Here is a 17,669-nt window from a genome sequence, read left to right on the forward strand (position 1 = left end):
GGGAAGGGAGCAGGTTCATTTAAAAAAAAAAATTTTTTTAAGCCAGGAAGGGAGCAGGCTTATTAAAAAAAATGTAAAAAGCAAGGAAGGGAGCGAGTTCGTTTTTTTAAAAAACGCCAGGAAGGGAACGGGCCTGTTAAAAAAAAAAAGTTAAAAGCCGGGAAGGGAGTGGGATCATTTAAAGAAAAAAGCTGGGAAGGGAGTAGGCTCGTTAAAAATGCCAGGAAGGGAGCAGGCTAGTTTTTTTAAAAAGCAGAAACATCATGCTTTCGGCCATTGGCAGCAGTCACTCTGTTGCAATTTAGACTTAGTAAACATCAAATTATATTTTTACTGGGACACCTTATGGTTTGCTCCAATCAGTACAGGTGCTCTTTCACATCTACCGTAACTATCCATGCTTCTAGTTTAAAAACACACCCACCATTCTATCCATCCAGCCTGCCAACACCTCTGCCCTCCTGCCCCCACCCCCCTTTTGTTTAGGTGGAGCCCATCCGGCCTGTAGAGGCTCCCCCTATTTGAAAAGGAGGCCCACTGTTTGAATCCTGATTCCCTGGATCAAAGCTTTAGCCATACACTGATATGCCCAATTACCCTCTGTCTCGCTTCACTAGCATGTGGCATGGGTGGTGTTCCAGAAAATACTACAGTTGAGGATCTTCCATCAAGCTACCTTCCTAATGCCCTAAATTTAGCATGAAGGATCTTTCGTCTACTTCTACCCATATTATTTTCTCTTACATGGCCAACAACAATTGATTCTTCACTTACTCCCTCTAGCATTCGGATCCTCATCAGATCCTTGACCTGTGCACCCAGGAGGCGACATACCACTTGTTTTTCTGGGTCCAGTTTGCGCAGAATTCCATCTGTAAACCAAATATTTGAACACCATACTACCACAACTTGTCTCCTACTCTTTCTCTTATTTCCTGACTGGTTGCTGGATTGCCTCAGAGCATGGCACAGCTTTGCCTGTTGTAACCAACTCTCAAGTCTCCACATCATCTCTTTCCAGAGAAGAGAAACTATTGGAGAGCACCAGGAGCTTCTGCCCAACTATTCAACCGTGACTTCTGGCTCCCTTTCTAACAGAGACTCACCCTCCTCCTCCTCCTCCTCCTCAAGATTCCCAGCGTGGTCTTCTCTAATACCTCATCTATAAAAACTTCTCTCTTCATAGAAGAGTGTGCTCAGTGACAGTGCACTGACAATTTTGTTTCTACAATTCTATTACACACCGAGCTCCTAAAGCCAGCAAAGTTACTGATGGAGCAGGAATGGGAAAAGCATAGACTTCTGCAACCTGTACTGATATTTGTTTGTATGCCTGTGTAACTGATGGTCTATCTGCCCATTAGTGTGAGTAGCCCAAAGGCCTTCGGCAAGAATGAAATGAGCACTAATGGCATTTTTCAGTGTTTCTAACACATACCTATAACTACAAAGCACACAATTTGGCACAGTAAATCTTCACAATTAAAAGTTCTCAAATCAGCAGCAATTTTATTGCTAATCACCAAAAGAACAGATCTGATTGGACAAAAACTAAACAGTTAGACCTTACCTGAGAAAAGATGGTCATTTCATTTTTGTTATATTTCATTTTTTTCTTATTGTAGATATTTGGGCTACGGACAGATTTCAAGTAAATTTCTTCCATATCTCCATCTGGGGAAAAATGACAAACAATTCATTAAATTTGTGTTTTCAAGGCTGTAAAGTCCTTCAGTTAAGCAACATGTAAAGTAATTCCTCCCAATTCAATTTGAAGGTGTGACCTAGTGCTAATTTGAGTAGGAGCTGGTTTTGCCCAAGTAGAAACAAAATTGTCAGTGCACGGTCACTGTGCACACTCTTCTACGAAGAGAGAAGTTTTTATAGATGAGGAATTGCCAGTACTTGTGTCAGTCTAGATCAATTAGGTTGCAGAGGTAATCTGCCAGATAATTTAATATGAAACTCAACATAAAATAGCAGAGTCATCACAATGGAATTTAAATGTAAATGCTTTTCTCCAAAATTAATTAACCTTTAACAAAATCATATTCTCAGAAATAACACATTTCAAAGAGGCACATTCCTGCAATTTTGCCAGTAGGTTAATTACTGAGAAAAAAAAATAGGCATTTCCCATTCTACCCTCTGCCTTAGAACAATAATCCAACTTTACAACACTTTGACAACTGCACTTCAGATAACATGCCCATGGTCACAGAAATACTAAAATCATAAATTCCACTGAATTTTTTTTTTACTTAAATAGTCTTCAATCCCAAATCTTAAAACACTACAGAATAGAATCATAAAAATATACAGCACAGGAGACTATTTGGCTCATTGCGTCTGTGTCGGCTCTTTGAAGGAGCTATTCAAGTAATCCCACTTCCCTGCTCTTTGCCCATAGCCCTGCAAATTTCTCCTTTAGGTATATATTAAATTCCCTTTTGAAAGTTACTATTCGGGTAGTGCATTCCAAATCATAGCAACTTGCTGCATTAAAAAATTCTCCTCATTTCCCCCCAGAAATTTTTGCCAATTATCTTAAATCTGTGTCTTCTGGTTAGACTTACTTCTAATTTATTTGTTTTTATGCCAATTTTCCCTGTTGACTTCCTCTTTTGAACACGTTGACTATTTTCTAGGGCGTGGCTCCGTGGATGCTAGGCACATTCCAGTAACTTGCGTAAAGTGGCTATTATTTATATGAACCTCTGCAGGCTATTCGACTGTAATGGCTTCAAAGCTAAACCTGATCCTGTCTTAAACTGGTATACACACATTAACCACTGAGGTCATTGTAGCACTCCTGTAAGCACCCTAGCTGAGATCAGCTAACTCAACACAGACCAGGCATCAAATCTTTCTGGTCTATTTTGCTCAGCTATTCACTGGATAGAGTCACAGCCATCTATTCTAATTTATGTTTGCAAAAAATACAGTTCCAAATAATGTGAACAGAACTGTGATCTCTGTAAACATTAACTAATGAGACCTTCATTTCAGATTTTTAAATGTTTCAGAAAATTACCACTTATAACTTGTGAAAGCTGGGATTCATCATTGATGAAATGTTTCAAAGAAGTATTGTTGTTGTTGTCAGAATCATCTTCATCAGAGGACACATTTTCTGCTCCCTCCGAGGAAAGTTCAGCCTCTTCGTCAAGAAACTGTCGAGCAGCATGCTAACGGAAAAAGCAAGACAGCTGCCAATTAATAACTATATTTAAGTAACAATCCTTTGCCATCAGAAAATTCCAGATACATGCCTTACAATAGAAAAGTTATATCGACACCAAATGGTACTCCATCTAAAAATAGCAGTATAGGGACTTTTAGAATTTGAGATGTTACACTTGTACAGATCAGTGTGTGGAGTGAATACTGTACAACTGTTTTGATGGATATGAACATACAAAAAAGACAGCATATTGGGCCCAAGTTTCCACATGATTTGCGCCTGATTTTTAGGAGCAACTAGTGGAGAACGGACTATCTTAGAAATCGCAATTCTCCACATTTTTTTTTCTGCAGTTCTAGTCAGGTAGAACAGTTCTACTTTGGAACAGAATTTTTTCTTCAAAAGGGGGCGTGTCCGGCCACTGACGCTTGATTTGAAAGTTTCCACAGTGAAAACGTACTCCAAACTAAAGTAGAATGGAGCAAGTGAAGATTTTTGTAGAACTGAAAAAACCTGTTCTACACATTAAAAAATCAGGCGCAGGTTACAAATTAGGCGTCCAGAACGAGGTGTGGGGGGGGGGGGGGGGGAGGGGGAAGGGAAGTCATTAAATTCTATAATAAATCCTTATTTATACTTATACAAATATTATACAAATAAATCCAACCTGAATAAACATTTATAAGCAAAGAAAAGATTAAATAAACCATCTTCCTACCTGTGTGAAAGTGCTTCAGGCAGGCCTTTCGGGACCGAAGGCTGAACGGGCCGGCCCGAGACTTCGGGCAGGGCCCGTCCCCAGCACCAGATTTACAGGTAGGTGGCGTTGGGTTGGGTCGGGGAGGGGAGGGGGAGGGAGGGAGGGGGGGGGGGGAAAGAGAGGGAGGGAGGGGGGGGAAAGAGAGGGAGGGAGGGGGGGGAAAGAGAGGGAGGGAGGGAGGTCAGGTCGGATCCAGTCCGGGAGCGGGAGTCGGGTCGGGATGGGTCGGGGAACGGGAACAGGAGCGCGGGTCAGGTCGGGTCGGGTCCAGTCGGGGGGGCGGGGAGCGGGAACAGGAGTGCGGGTCGGGTCGGGTCCAGTCGGGGGGGGGGGGGGGGGGGCGGAGCGGGAACAGGAGCGCGGGTCGGGTCGGGTCCAGTCGGGGAGGTGGGGAGCGGGAACAGGAGCGCGGGTCGGGTCGGGTGCAGGCGGGGAGCGGGAACAGGAGCGCGGGTCGGGTCGGGTCCAGTCAGGGGGCGGGGGGGGGGGAAAGCGGGTGTCGGGTCTGGTCCGGAGGCAGGGAGGGAGGGGGGGGGGAGCAGGTGTCGGGTCTGATCCGGAGGCCGGGGGGGAGGCAGGTGTCGGGTCTGGTCCGGAGGCGGGGGGGGGGGGGGAGCGGGTGTGGTCCGGAGGCAGGGGGGGGGGGAGCGAGTGTTGGGTCGGGGGAGCAGGAGCTGGCCGTGGGAGGAGCCTTATTCATGCAGCCCCAGTGAGGCCATTCGGCCAGGGCTAGGGGCTGCGTGCTTCGGGCCCCTCCCACACAGTTTGGCGCCTGGAGCTACTGCACTTGCGTGCCCACTGTAGCGCATGTGCAGAGGTCCCGGCACTGTTTTCAGCGCAGGGACCTGGCTCCGCCCCCCTACAGCTCGTGCTGCGCTGCGCCGAGGGCCAGAGGACCTGCAGGGAGGTGGAGAATACGGAGGATTTTTTAGGCGCACTTTGTGGCGCGAAAAACGGGCGTCCAGGTCGGGACTGCGCCGTTCTAGGCGCGTATGGAAACTTGGGCCCATAATCTTTTTACATGAGAGTTGAGCACATAATCTAGGCCGACATCTCAGTGCAGTCTTGAGGAAATGCTGCATTGTCAGAGGTACCTTCTTTAGAATGTGGTGTTAAACTGAGGCCCTATCTACTTGATCATGTAAAAGATATAATAAGTACTATACAAAGCATGAGAGATTTTCTGGCCTACAGTCAAAGAAAAGATAAGCTGGTTATTTATCTTCTTTGCTCTTCGTGGCACTTTCCTGTGCGCAAATTAGCAGCTGCGCTTGCCAACACTTCAAAAGCAATCCATAGGCTTTGAAGCACTTTGGGACATCCTGAGGATATGAAACGTGTCAAATAAATGCCATTCTTTCTTGGTGTTGAGAATCCACACAAACAATGAGTTATGGAACTGGAATGGGTGGCATGGTTTGTTCAAACCCAAAATTCTTCACATGTTGAGTTTCTGTGCCAAGCTGTACTGTCTGGGGAGGGGGGGGGGCGGCGAGAGGGTAATACAGAAACTGATAACATTGAATTAAGCATCTTAGAATGTTTTATTACCTTAAAAGGTACTATATAAATGCAAGAAATTATTGCTGTTGAAATAGATGCACTGAAAAAAATCACTTGGGTTCCAGGTTAAAAAAGACAGGCATTCCTCCCTCCCTCTATTTTTCCCAGATCCAGTCTTACTTCACCCATAACATCCTTTAAGGCACAAAAACAGAAAAAGTGGTCCAACTGTAGCTAGCAAGTTAAAGATAGTATAAGATCAAAGGAAGAGGATTATAACGTTGCATAAAAGAGCAGTAAGCTTGAGGATTGGGAGGATTTTAGAATTCAGCAAAGGAGGATCAAGAAATTGATAAAGAAAGGGAAAATAGAATACGAGAGTAAACTAGTGAGAGACATAAAAAGACTGTAAAAGTTTCTATAGGTAAGTAAAAAGGAAAAGATTACCAAAAGTAAACATGGGTCCCCTACCGGCTGAGATAGGAGAAATTATAATGGGGGGGGGGGGGGGGGAAATAAGGAAATGGCAGAGAAATTATACATGGAAGAAGACACGAAAAACCTCCCGGAAATATTGGAGTACCAAGGGTATGGCAGTAACCTTTTATGTGGCACCTTATCGAATGCCTTCTGGAAATCCAAATATACCACATCCATTGGTTACCCCTTATTCACTCTGCTCATTACATCCTCAAAGAACTCCAGAAAATCTGTCAAACATGATTTCCCTTTCATAAAACCATGCTGACTCTGCTTGATTGAATTATGCTTTTCCAAATGTACTGCTACTGCTTCCTTAATAATGGACTCCAGCATTTTCCCAACGACAGATGTTAGGCTAACTGGTTATAGTTTCCTGCCTCCTTTTTTAAATAGGGGTGTTACATTTGCGGTTTTCCAATGCGCTGGGACCTCCCCAGAATCCAGGCAATTTTGGTAGATTACAACCAATGCATCCACTATCTCTGCAGCCACTTCTTTTAAGACCCTAGGATGTAAGCCATAAGCCATCAGGTCCAAGGGCCTTGTTTGCCTTTAGCCCCATTAATTTACTGAATACTATTTCTTTAGTGATAGTAATTGTATTAGGTTCCTCTCTCCCTATAGCCTCTTGATTAATCACTATTTGGATTTTTTTGAGTGTCTTCTATCATGAAGACCGATACCAAATATTTGTTCAACATCTCTGCCATTTCCCTGATCCCCATCTCATCCTCTAGGGGACCAACATTTACTTTAACCACTCTTTCCCTTTTTATGTACCTGTAGAAACTCTTACTATCTGCTTTTATTTCATGCTAGTTTACTTTCATAATCTATCTTCCCTCACTCTCCGAATAAGGGGTCAGCCATTTAGGACTGAGATGAGGAGAAACTTCTTCACTCAGAGGGTGTGAATCTTTGAAATTCTCTACCCCGGAGGATTATGGAGGTTCGGTCTTTGAGTATATTCAAGACAGAGATAGATAGATTTTTTGGCTTTAAGGGAATTAAGGGATATGGGGAGAAGTGGTGTTGAGGTAGAAAATCAGCTATGATCTCATTGAATGGGGAGCAGGCTCAAGGGGCCGATTGCATGCTCCTGCTCCTAATTCTTATGTTCTTATAACTGGAGCTACCCAATTTTATACTGGTCACAATTGCCCAACTTCATTTTTTCGTAACAAAAATCAATTACTAAGCATTGCAATGCCAAAATACATGATGACATATCACTCAGCAAAAGGAAGTAATTCTCTTACAACCTACAGTACGGACTATAGTCAAAAGCTTAGTAATTATGGCCCCAAGTTTCCAGACGCGGCGAAAAAGGCGCACCTCAGAGCTGGGCGCCTGTTTTTCGCGCCGAAAACGGTGCCGGAAAAAAAGTGCGGTATTCTCGAGCTCCTTGGCGCGGCGCACAGGGGGCGGAGCCTACCATTCGCGCCGATTTTGTAAGTAGGAGGGGGCGGGTACAATTAAAATGAGGCTTCTTGGTGCCGGCAACCCTGCGCGTGCGCATTGGAGCGTTCGCGCACGCGCAGTCTGAAGTAAACATTGGCACTCGGCCATTTTTAAAAGTACTGCAGAAAAAGTGAAGATTTGTTTCTTGGGCCCCTGCAAAGGCTTGTATTTTAATTTTCTTGATATTTCTGTGTGTGAGGGAGTGCTTTTAGCAGCACTGCTGAATAAATCACCTGCTGAAATCAGTGAGTTCAGCTTTTCACTGCTAAACTTGCAGAACCGGTGCCTGCAAATTAAGGACTGTGTGTTTGGAGAAATAAAAGTGCCAATTCAACTTTGCAATGGATCAACGTCCACCAAGAACAAAGAATTTCTTGCATGAGGAAGCAAACCATTGCATAATATGTGGTGTTGACAATGCAGCACCCATTGTGCAAATTTAAATATAAAGATGTCGATGTGGCTGCCTCTCCCTGTCCAAATGGCCTCAGTCAGTCCCCCTCACAGCTCGAAGGCTGCTGCTGTTCTTTCTTCGGCTCCCGGCCAGCCACTGATGCCGCTACAATCCCATGGCCGAATGGCCTCACGTCCGCTCCTGATTCTTCGGCTGCCTTCGAGCCATTGACGCCGCCCCATAAGCGTGGCCGAGCGGCCTAAAGAATTTTAAATCTGCAGCTGAGTGTGTCCTGTGTTCATTCTTCGGCTCCCGGCCAGCCACTGACGCCGCTGCAATCCCATGGCCGAATGGCCTCAAGTCCGTCCGGGTGCTGCATCTTCGCGGGGAATGAAGGCCTGCCTCAAGCACGGCAGCTCAGCTTAAAGGCTGCTTGCTGCCTGCCGCTGCCGTCGAGACGAGACACTGACGCCACACCCCTGCCTCAAGCACTGCAGCTCAGCTCGAAAGCTGCTTGCTGCCGTCGAGACACTGACGCCACACCGCTGCCTGAAAGGCCTGCCTGAAGCACTTTCACACAGGTAGGAACATGGTTTATTTAATCTTTTCTTTGCTTATAAATTTTTATTCAGGTTGGATTTATTTGTATAATATTTGTATAAGTATAACTAAGGATTGATTGTAGAATTTAATGACTTCCCTTCCCCCCCACCTCGTTCCCTACGCCTAATTTGTAACCTGCGCCTGATTTTTTTAAAGTGTAGACAAGGTTTTTTCAAGCGTACAAAAATCTTCACTTACTCCATTCTAAGTTAGTTTGGAGTATGTTTTCACTGTGGAAACTTTGAAATCAGGCGTCAGTGGCCGGACACGCCCCCTTTTGAAAAAAAAATTCTGTTCCAAAGTGAAACTATTCTACCTGACTAGAACTGCAGAAAACTAAATGTGGAGAATTCCGATTTCTAAGATACTCCGTTCTACACCAGTTGCTCCTAAAAATCAGGAGCAAATCATGTGGAAACATGTGGCCAGAGTATGGTGTAGCTGGAGGGGAAAAGTCAAGTCTGCAATAAAGAAGCCCATTCTCAAACTCAAATCTTGTGATTAGTGCACGTCAGAGAATTCTGATAATTCATTTATATGAAAAACAGCCACTTCAAAGTAACTTGAAAAAAAACTGCTATGACTTCTGCCCAAGGTTATGTTTCCATGGTAGCCAGTCTTTTTAAAAAAAAAAGGATTGACCAAATCGAGTTCTACAGTAGCTAAGCTCAAAACCATTATGTATTCTCTAAATATGTAAATTATATTTAACTAGCAAAATCCTTAATTGATAATAAAAACAGAAAATGCTAGAAACACTCAGCAGATCAGGCAGCATGTGTCGCGAGAGAAAGAGAGTTAGCATTTCAGGTCGATGGTCTTATGTCAGCACAAACATCTCTCTTCAGATGCTGCCTGACCTGCTAAGCATTTCCTGTCTTTATTTCATATTTCCAGCATCTGCAATATGATGTTTTTGTCCTTAATAGATGATTCTGTCCTACAACTATATGCAATACTAATATTTGTCTTGTGTATTGATACTACATCTTAACAACAAATCACTGACTTACAAAATATATCAAAAAAAGTTAATATACTGCTTTATGCAATAATTGAATATGTTACTAGGACTGCACCTACCTTCCTCCAAGAACGATGAATGCTTCTGGACAATTTGGTATCTTTATTATTCTTGGTTGAAGTTGCCCTAAAATCATCATCTTCACTGTCTGTGAAGCCTAACTGTGAAGTTAAATCATCCACAAATCAAGGTTCAGTCCCATTTCCGTCACCAAAATATTTAGCTGACACTTCAGTAATGTGTACAAGAGCCTAGCTGTGAATCAGTGGAAATCATTGCACATCTTACGAATAGATGAAATGCAGTTTCAAACAATCAGAAGCATATGCTATGTCTCAAAAACTATGCTTTTGGGTTATAAACGTAATGCAGTAATGGTTTCATGTAGAACTTCTGTTGAACATGTGTGTGCAAAACTACAAAATAATAAAAAAAACATTCAGCTCTCACAGCATTAGTTTCTCCTATATTTTGAAGGCTAGTTATAATTTAAGTAAATTCACAACAATACCCAAAAGATAATTTATCCAATACAATCATGTATTTTATTTAATCTCAAGTCAACGATGGCAATGGTAAATTTATTTTCAAAAGCATCAGATTGACTTTCCAGAAAGAATAAGTTCCTGAGAACAGGACTCAATTTTTCACACATCCTTCTGAAAAAGATCGAGGCAATGACGTCCATTTACAATGATCGGAAAATAAAGCTACAGAGTTGGCTTTAAGCCCCTCATCTTCCAGATTGTGTCAATAATGAACAATGGGTTCACATCCTGGCACCATAGGAAATCTTTTCCATAATTATATGCATGCTCCACAAGAATTTTAAAATTATTTACATACATTAAGCATTTTCCTGGGTTTTCGATCAGCCAAAACAGGTGAGTCAATATCACTGGTATTCATCACCTGCAACGCAGAATACTTGCATGAAAATGTAATTATTTTATACTACTGATCATGGAAACAACATTGCTCATCACCAGCAACACAGGCAAGAATGTCAGCTTCCATTTTCTCAGCTGTGTGTAGAACAGCTTCAATTTCAATTCTTTTTCTCTCTCCAGTTTTTTTTGTCCATCCTTTGGTTTCCTTTGGCCACATTCCAAAAGGAAAACCAACTTGTTGCTATACCTCTCCTAATGCCGCTGGAGTAATTCACTTTCTATGGGGAGACAGACTTCAACTGCATCAAGGCCTCCCCCTAGCAACAGCACTGTCAACATCAACATTAGAGTCCCAGGAATGTAGCGCAATGCACTGCAGTCTCATTGGACTGTGCCGCTATGTACCCACAGCTGTCAATACTTCCAACTTCTGCTTTAGCCTTTCAACATGCAATGATGAACATAAATATGCCCACATTCAAATCAGTTTAATACCACCAAGCTTTAACCTTTACATTATTTAATGAGTCCTCCTCTCCACCCATTGGGAAATGATGCTTCAGTCATAGAGCCTTGGGTTAGATGCCATCTGGAGTAGTATATTCAACTGAACCTTGGAGGGTTCACCAGAATGATACCAGAGCTTAAAGGGCTCAATTATGAGAACAAGTTGCATGAACTTGCGTTTAGAAGTTTGAGGACAGATCCCATCAAGGTTTTAAAATAATAAAAGGAATTCGATAGGGTAGATTTCAGAGAAACTATTTTCTCTGGTGGGGGAAATCCAGAATAAGGGGGCACAATTCTAACATTAGAGACAGGCCATTTAGGAGTGAAATCATGAAACACTTTTTCACACAAAGGATAATGGAAATCTGGAACTTGCTCCCCCAAAGGCTGTGGATGCTGGGTAAATTAAAATTTTCAAGAGTGAAATCGCTAGATTTTGTGCTGGGTACAGATATCATAAATGATGCAGCACAGAAGGAGGCCATATGGCCCATCGGAAAGGATCTGGAACAAAGGCGGGTAAATTGCGTTGAGGTACAGATCAACCATGACCTAACTGAATGGCGGAATAGGCTCAAGTGGCTGAATGACCTACTCCTGCTCCTATGTCAGTAGCTCAGAACTATGAATTTGTAGTACCCAGTGTGCTTTCCTGTATTTCTCAGTTAAAAGAAAATCTACATTCATTTTACTCAAGTTTTGACATGAGAAAAATGCCATTTAGAATGAACCTAAAAAATGATGTACATTGTTGCCAGTTATTATGTAAATCGACTCACCTCAGGAGACTCAAGAACACAGAGTTTTATTCTTTTACTAGGTCTTCTGATCACCTCATCTTCACTCTCACTGTTGCATCCACCTAAGGAAAGAAACATTTTACCTTTCTAAAAATTGATAGTAGAACAAATATTTTCATACCGAGGACAAAAAGTACTGTTACTTAATGGTCTTTTAACTTTACACTTTTTTCCCCCATTTGAAAAAAGTTTTATATAGATTTCTATTGCTGACTAATGCATATTAAGTAACATGGACCAATCACGAGGACAAGTAAGTGGTTCTGCTGTTTTTAAATATGAAGAGAATCCCGTTACGTACAAAGCAAGTTGTTACTTACAGAATAAATACTCGTTCACTGGGAATACTGTGCATGTCTGAATATTTCAAGTACAGCCTTCGTTTTGCCATCAGTAAGTAACTACAGTTTGACAGTTAATTTGAGTTCACAACTGGGTTTCTGTTAATTGACTTTGTTTCACTTTGTACCATCAATTTGAAGACGGCAGAATAAAAAATGCTCAAGAGGTTTATGTTTTCAGCCACTTAATGATTTAATATTGGGCATAATGTGTAGTACATATTCTTTAGGACAATAAACTCATGGTAAAATTAAGCAGAAAGGATAAAAGAAAATATTAAGTACTTCAAATTTTTTTTTGAGGAACAAGGGTGGGGAAACAAGAAAACCAATATGGAAAATCTGGAATATTCAATGTTCAGTGTGTAGCAGGGAGTCAAGTTATTCTGAGGAAAATGGAGCACTCTATAAACTGGGAGATTCTTTCGTGGATTTGTAAATTAATACATCTATATTTTCAGTGTCCTGTGCAACTTTTATTTCATTTAAACTGTTTTGCCCAGTTCATTTTTTTAATAAAGTTTATGGGCCCAAGTTTCCACATGATTCGCACCTGATTTTTAGGGGCAACTGGTGGAGAACGGACTATTTTAGAAATCGCAATTCTCCACATTTTTTTTTCTGCAGTTCTAGTCAGGTAGAACAGTTCTAGTTTAGAACAGAATTTTTTCTTCAAAAGGGGGCGTGTCCGGCCACTGACGCCTGATTTGAAAGTTTCCACAGTGAAAACGTACTCCAAACTAAAGTAGAATGGAGCAAGTGAAGATTTTTGTAGAACTGAAAAAACCTGTTCTACACATTAAAAAATCAGGCGCAGGTTACAAATTAGGCGTCCAGAACGAGGTGGGGGGGGGGGAAGGGAACGCATTAAATTCGACAATAAATCCTTATTTATACTTCTACAAATAAATCCAACCTGAACATTTATAAGCCAAGAAAAGATTAAATAAACCATCTTCCTACCTGTGTGAAAGTGCTTCAGCCAGGGAGAATTCTGCAGCCGTTCGTGCCGCTGAGCGGGAGGGGGGGGGGGGGAAAGCCGTTCGTGTCGCTGAGCGGGGGAGAGAGAGAGAGAGAGAGAGAGAGAGAGAGAGAGAGAGAGAGAGAGAGAGAGAGAGAGAGAGAGAGAGAGAGAGAGAGAGGGAGGGAGGGAGGGAGGGAGAGAGGAGAGAGGGGAGGGAGAGAGAGAGGGGAGGGAGAGGGGAGGGGTGGGGGAGGGAGAGGTCAGGTCGGATCGGATCCAGTCCGGTAGTCGGGTCAGTCGGGGGGGGGGGGGGGGGGAAAGAGAGAGCGGGTGTCTGGTTGGCGGGGGGGGGGGCGGGTGTCGGGTCAGGTCTGGTCGGCAGGGGGGGGGGGTGGGGATGCGGGTGTTGTCGGGGGCGGAGAGCAGGAGCTGGCCGTGGGAGGAGCCTTATTCACGCAGCCCCAGTGAGGCCATTCAGCCAGGGCTAGGGGCTGCGTGCTTCAGGCCCCTCCCACACAGTTCGGCGCCTGGAGCTACTGCACTTGCGTGCCCACTGTAGCATGCATGTGCAGAGGTCCCGGCACTGCCTGGCTCCGCCCCCCCCACAGCTCGTGCTGGCTGCGCCGAGGGCCAGAGGACCTGTAAGTAGGTGGAGAATACCGAGGATTTTTTTTAGGCGCCGTTTTAGGCGCGAAAAACGGGCGCCCAGCTCGGAGGGGCGCCCGTTTTTTTTCTTGTGGAAACTTGGGCCCATTGTCACATAAACAACTGCTCAACAAACAAAACCAGTGTGACCAAATCTGAAAGTTTGAGAGACTTAGTTTAACAGATAAATAACATTTTATTTCACATTAAATGGACACCAGTGAATCATTTAATGGCTCACAGTGCATATCATGTCTAAAATATTGTATTCAATATGCTCTGGTTTGAAGGGAGCAACTGAGTAATTCAAATGGCATTAACCATTCTAGCAATGCTTAAATTTATATACACAACATCCAAAATCAGTACACATTCCTTGGAAACTACCGCCAAGTTTGCAAACTCTTTCCTCTCCAGAGTCGTTGAATGTGTTGTCGCCTCCCAAATTTCTGCCCAATTTTCCCGCAATTCTATGTTTGAATCTCTCCAATTAAGTTCCGGCCTCTGCTACGACTCTGAATTAGCCTTAATCCTCAGTGACAGTGACCAATTTTCCCACCTCATCCTTTCAAGAGTCTTTGAATCAATCAACCGCATCATCCTCCTCCAACACCTCTCCTCCTTTGCCCAGCTCAGTGGGACTTTCCTCACTAGGTTCCACTCTTACCTATCCAATCATAGCCAGGGCATCTCCAACATTGGTTTCTCTTCCTAACCCAAAACATCACCTAGAGTCGCCCAAGAATATATCCTTGCCCTTCCTCTTTCCAATCTACATGCTGCGTTTCATCAACATCATCCACAAACATGTTGAGGTTCCACATTGATGCTGACGACACCCAGCTCTACTTCTCCTCCATCTCTCAATCTCACTAATGCACTGCATTGTCAGACTGCTTGTCTGGCATCCAGTCTTGAATGAGCCGCAATTTTCTCCAGTGATACCAAAGCCATCATTTTCAGGCCCCACCACAAACTACGCATTCTTACAATTCCATCCCCCTCCCTGGTCATCATCTCACATTGAACCAGACTGTAAACAGCCTCTATCCTATTTGACCAATCTTAGCTTCCGACACCACTGTCTTCCCTTCATACTTCCATCTACATAGCATCATCCCCCTGTGTCCCTGTCTCAACACCTCACCTATGCCTGTACCTCCAGATTTAGCCATTACCAATGCTTTCCTGGCCAGACTCTCATTCTCCACACTCTTAACTCCAGCTCATCAAAAACTGTGCTGCCTGTGATCTATCACCCACCAAGTCCCACTCCATCATGCTGACCTACATTGGCTCCTGGTCTCCCCAATGCCTCCAAATTAATATTCTTACCCTCATGCTTAAATCCCTTAATGACCTTATCCCTCCCCATCTCTCACCACCTCCTTCCCTACTATTCCCACCCCCAAAACTGTCGACACCACCGGCTCTGACCTCGGCATCCCTCCCCACTTGCTTCAGCCCTCGTCAGCCGTCTAGACCCCACACTCTGGAATTCACTCCCTAAACCCACTCGTCTTTCCACCTCCCTTTACTCTTTTAAGACCTTCCTTAAAATCCACCTATTGGCCAAGCCTTTGATCACCCCTCAATATCCCCAGCTTTGGCTTGGCGCCCATTTTCTGTCTGCGTATGCATCTGTGAAGTGCGTTGGAATGTTTTCCGATGTTAAAAGGTGCTATATGTCAATGCCAGTTGTTGTTGAATCCCCACGTGAAATTACTCACTACACATCATCCGTTATAACATATACTATGACCTCACTAAAACGAGAACAAAGTAATCAAATTTAAAAGTGGCATTGAAATTAAACCTATTAAACGGAAAAGGTGTGTTTTGGTGCCAATAACCATTGTACTGTCACATGATCGAGGGAGAAAATATTTATCAGTTCCAAAGTAAGATGTTGGAAATATTTCTCGGGCTCAGTAATAAATTATTTGTGGATGAATCAAATGTGGAGAATCATTGGTTACTTTGAAACGAGGAGTTGGCAGTGATTGAAAAATGTTAAGATGCAAATATGTATTTTCAAGAATCAAATATTTTCTCTCCAAAAATCAAGTGGTATTTCGCTTTACATAAAGTATATCAATCACTGAATCATAAAGTAAAATTCCAGAAGGGGGTGCTGTACATCAGGATTTCTCACTGCATAGTACAGAAACAACGAAGAACATTTTGGTCATTTCATAACAACGTAAAGGCAGAAAAGAAAAAAGCCGCAGTTTCACAAAATATAGTTTGACAAATTGAATTTTTTTAGAAGATTTAGAGATTTTAACAACAAGACGAGTCAAGTGTCAGCCCAGTATTAAAACTCGAGAAACAGAAATATTATGCAACTGTTATAATGCTTTGAATGCTACAGTGGCACTCAGAAAAAAATTGTATAAATCTTGCGTTTTTATGCGTATCTAGCCCTGTAGAGTTCTGAAGATCTACTTTCAAATATGCAACACGTAAAATTTTAAGAACATTTTTGTAAGGTTGGCGAAACTCATTTGGAAAGGCGTAAATATCATTTAGATTTCAGAGGTTACAGTAGTATATAAATATAACAAAACCACAATAAACAGCTGAAAAAAGACACTGATTAACCGCAGTAGTTCACAGCTGCAAAGCACAGACATAGTATGCACGATGTGATTTTAAAAAATAAGATTGAAATGGAAAGGTAAAAGCATGGATTGAAAAGATATATTCCCAACAGGCTAATGAGACAAAACCAGAAACAGAGAGGATCATTTTAGGGTCGTTTTTCCCAGAACCCTGCTTACCAAACAGCACCTAAAAAACAGGTGCAGAGGGGAAAAATGGGCATTAATCATTTTTTGTGCCTGAATGATGCTGTAGAAAATCCTCAAGATTTTCTGGTGGTTGCAATTCAAGTAGGTATAAGAATGCAAATTGGTATCAAATGGCTCTGAATTTCTTGTAAAAAAAAAGAGCAGATGCAGGTCAGGGGAATAGTAAATACCCCATAAAAATATGGCACTGCTGCTTCCAGAGCTGACCGAAAGACAATCTGTGGATAAAGAGGCTTACCATTTATGTTTTAGCCACGACTGTGCTTTTCCCCGTCCAAAAAAAAGGAAAAAAAAACATCTATGCCTGGTTTACCTTTCCTCTCAATATTCCAAAGTCATGAGCTTCAGAATAAATGTAATAGTTGTCTGGCTCCTCCTGCAACTGTCCCTTTACTGCTAATCTCCAAGGCTGTTGTTATCCTGGCAGGATGCAGTTGTTTTGGGCTACAGCAAAATTGCTAAGATGGAGTCTGCAGGGGAAAATCTGAGCTATTGCGTTTTACTGCTTTGTTGGATCAGAAACCACAGCAATATCCATTTGAACCCTAGCCTTATCTCAGTAAATAAAATGTTCTTTCTCCCTCCCTCCCCATGATAATGAAGGCAAAATTGCTCGACAGAACATTCCGAGCACTGATCTGTTCCAGGTTTTCCTCCTCACTCCCAACCATCGAAGTAAACAAATCGTTTAATCCTGGAACCTATTCAGAAAGGGATGGCACATTCTTGCCCAACATAAACAGTGCAACCATTTAAAAGCACACAATAAAAATGTGGCCATGGAAATAATCTAAGATTCAGCACATGTAGTACACCTCTGCTTGAATTCAACACTGAGTCTCAGTAAGGTGTCTGTATTAAAACTTTGGGCCTGGTATGAAGGATAAATCAAGTTTAGAAGGGTTTCAGCTATATTATAAAGTCCTCATCTAGTCAAAAATCAGATGGTCAGCTAAAGCTGCAAGTTTGGGTTTCAGTGCAGAGCCTAGTACTGAATCTAATGAATCATAACAACATAACATAAGAAATAGGAGCAGGAATAGGCCACGTGGTCCCTTGAGCCTGCTCCATTTAATAAGATCATGGCCTCAGCTCCACTTCCCTGCCCACTCCCCATAACCCTTTATTCCCGCATCACTCAAATATCTGTCTATCTCCGCCTTAAATATATTCAATGATCCAGCCTCTGGTGCAGAGAATTCCATAGTCAGCTGCAAAAGGAGCATTCATTATTGCAGCTCACAGTGGAATTCTGTTAATAGTTTAAAGTTTCTGTACTTTTCGCTTAGAGTAC

The 17,669-nt window shown here is 42.8% G+C and overlaps 1 protein-coding gene across 2 annotated transcripts in view; it reads right to left on the minus strand.

The window, feature by feature from the left end:
• fancm (FA complementation group M) overlaps positions 1–17,669 on the minus strand; it is a 175,910-nt gene that overhangs the window by 13,467 nt on the left and 144,774 nt on the right. For both annotated transcript variants that reach the window (XM_070879411.1, XM_070879410.1), the window contains exons 15-19: positions 11,592–11,674; positions 10,259–10,324; positions 9,472–9,573; positions 3,035–3,188; positions 1,571–1,674 (exon numbers count right to left, since the gene is read on the minus strand). In XM_070879411.1, coding sequence (XP_070735512.1) covers positions 1,571–1,674; positions 3,035–3,188; positions 9,472–9,573; positions 10,259–10,324; positions 11,592–11,674 — 509 coding nt within the window. The remainder of the gene's footprint in view (positions 1–1,570; positions 1,675–3,034; positions 3,189–9,471; positions 9,574–10,258; positions 10,325–11,591; positions 11,675–17,669) is intronic.

Source organism: Pristiophorus japonicus, chromosome 4 (assembly GCF_044704955.1).
Source record: "Pristiophorus japonicus isolate sPriJap1 chromosome 4, sPriJap1.hap1, whole genome shotgun sequence".
In the NCBI taxonomy this organism is placed as follows: domain Eukaryota; kingdom Metazoa; phylum Chordata; class Chondrichthyes; family Pristiophoridae; genus Pristiophorus; species Pristiophorus japonicus.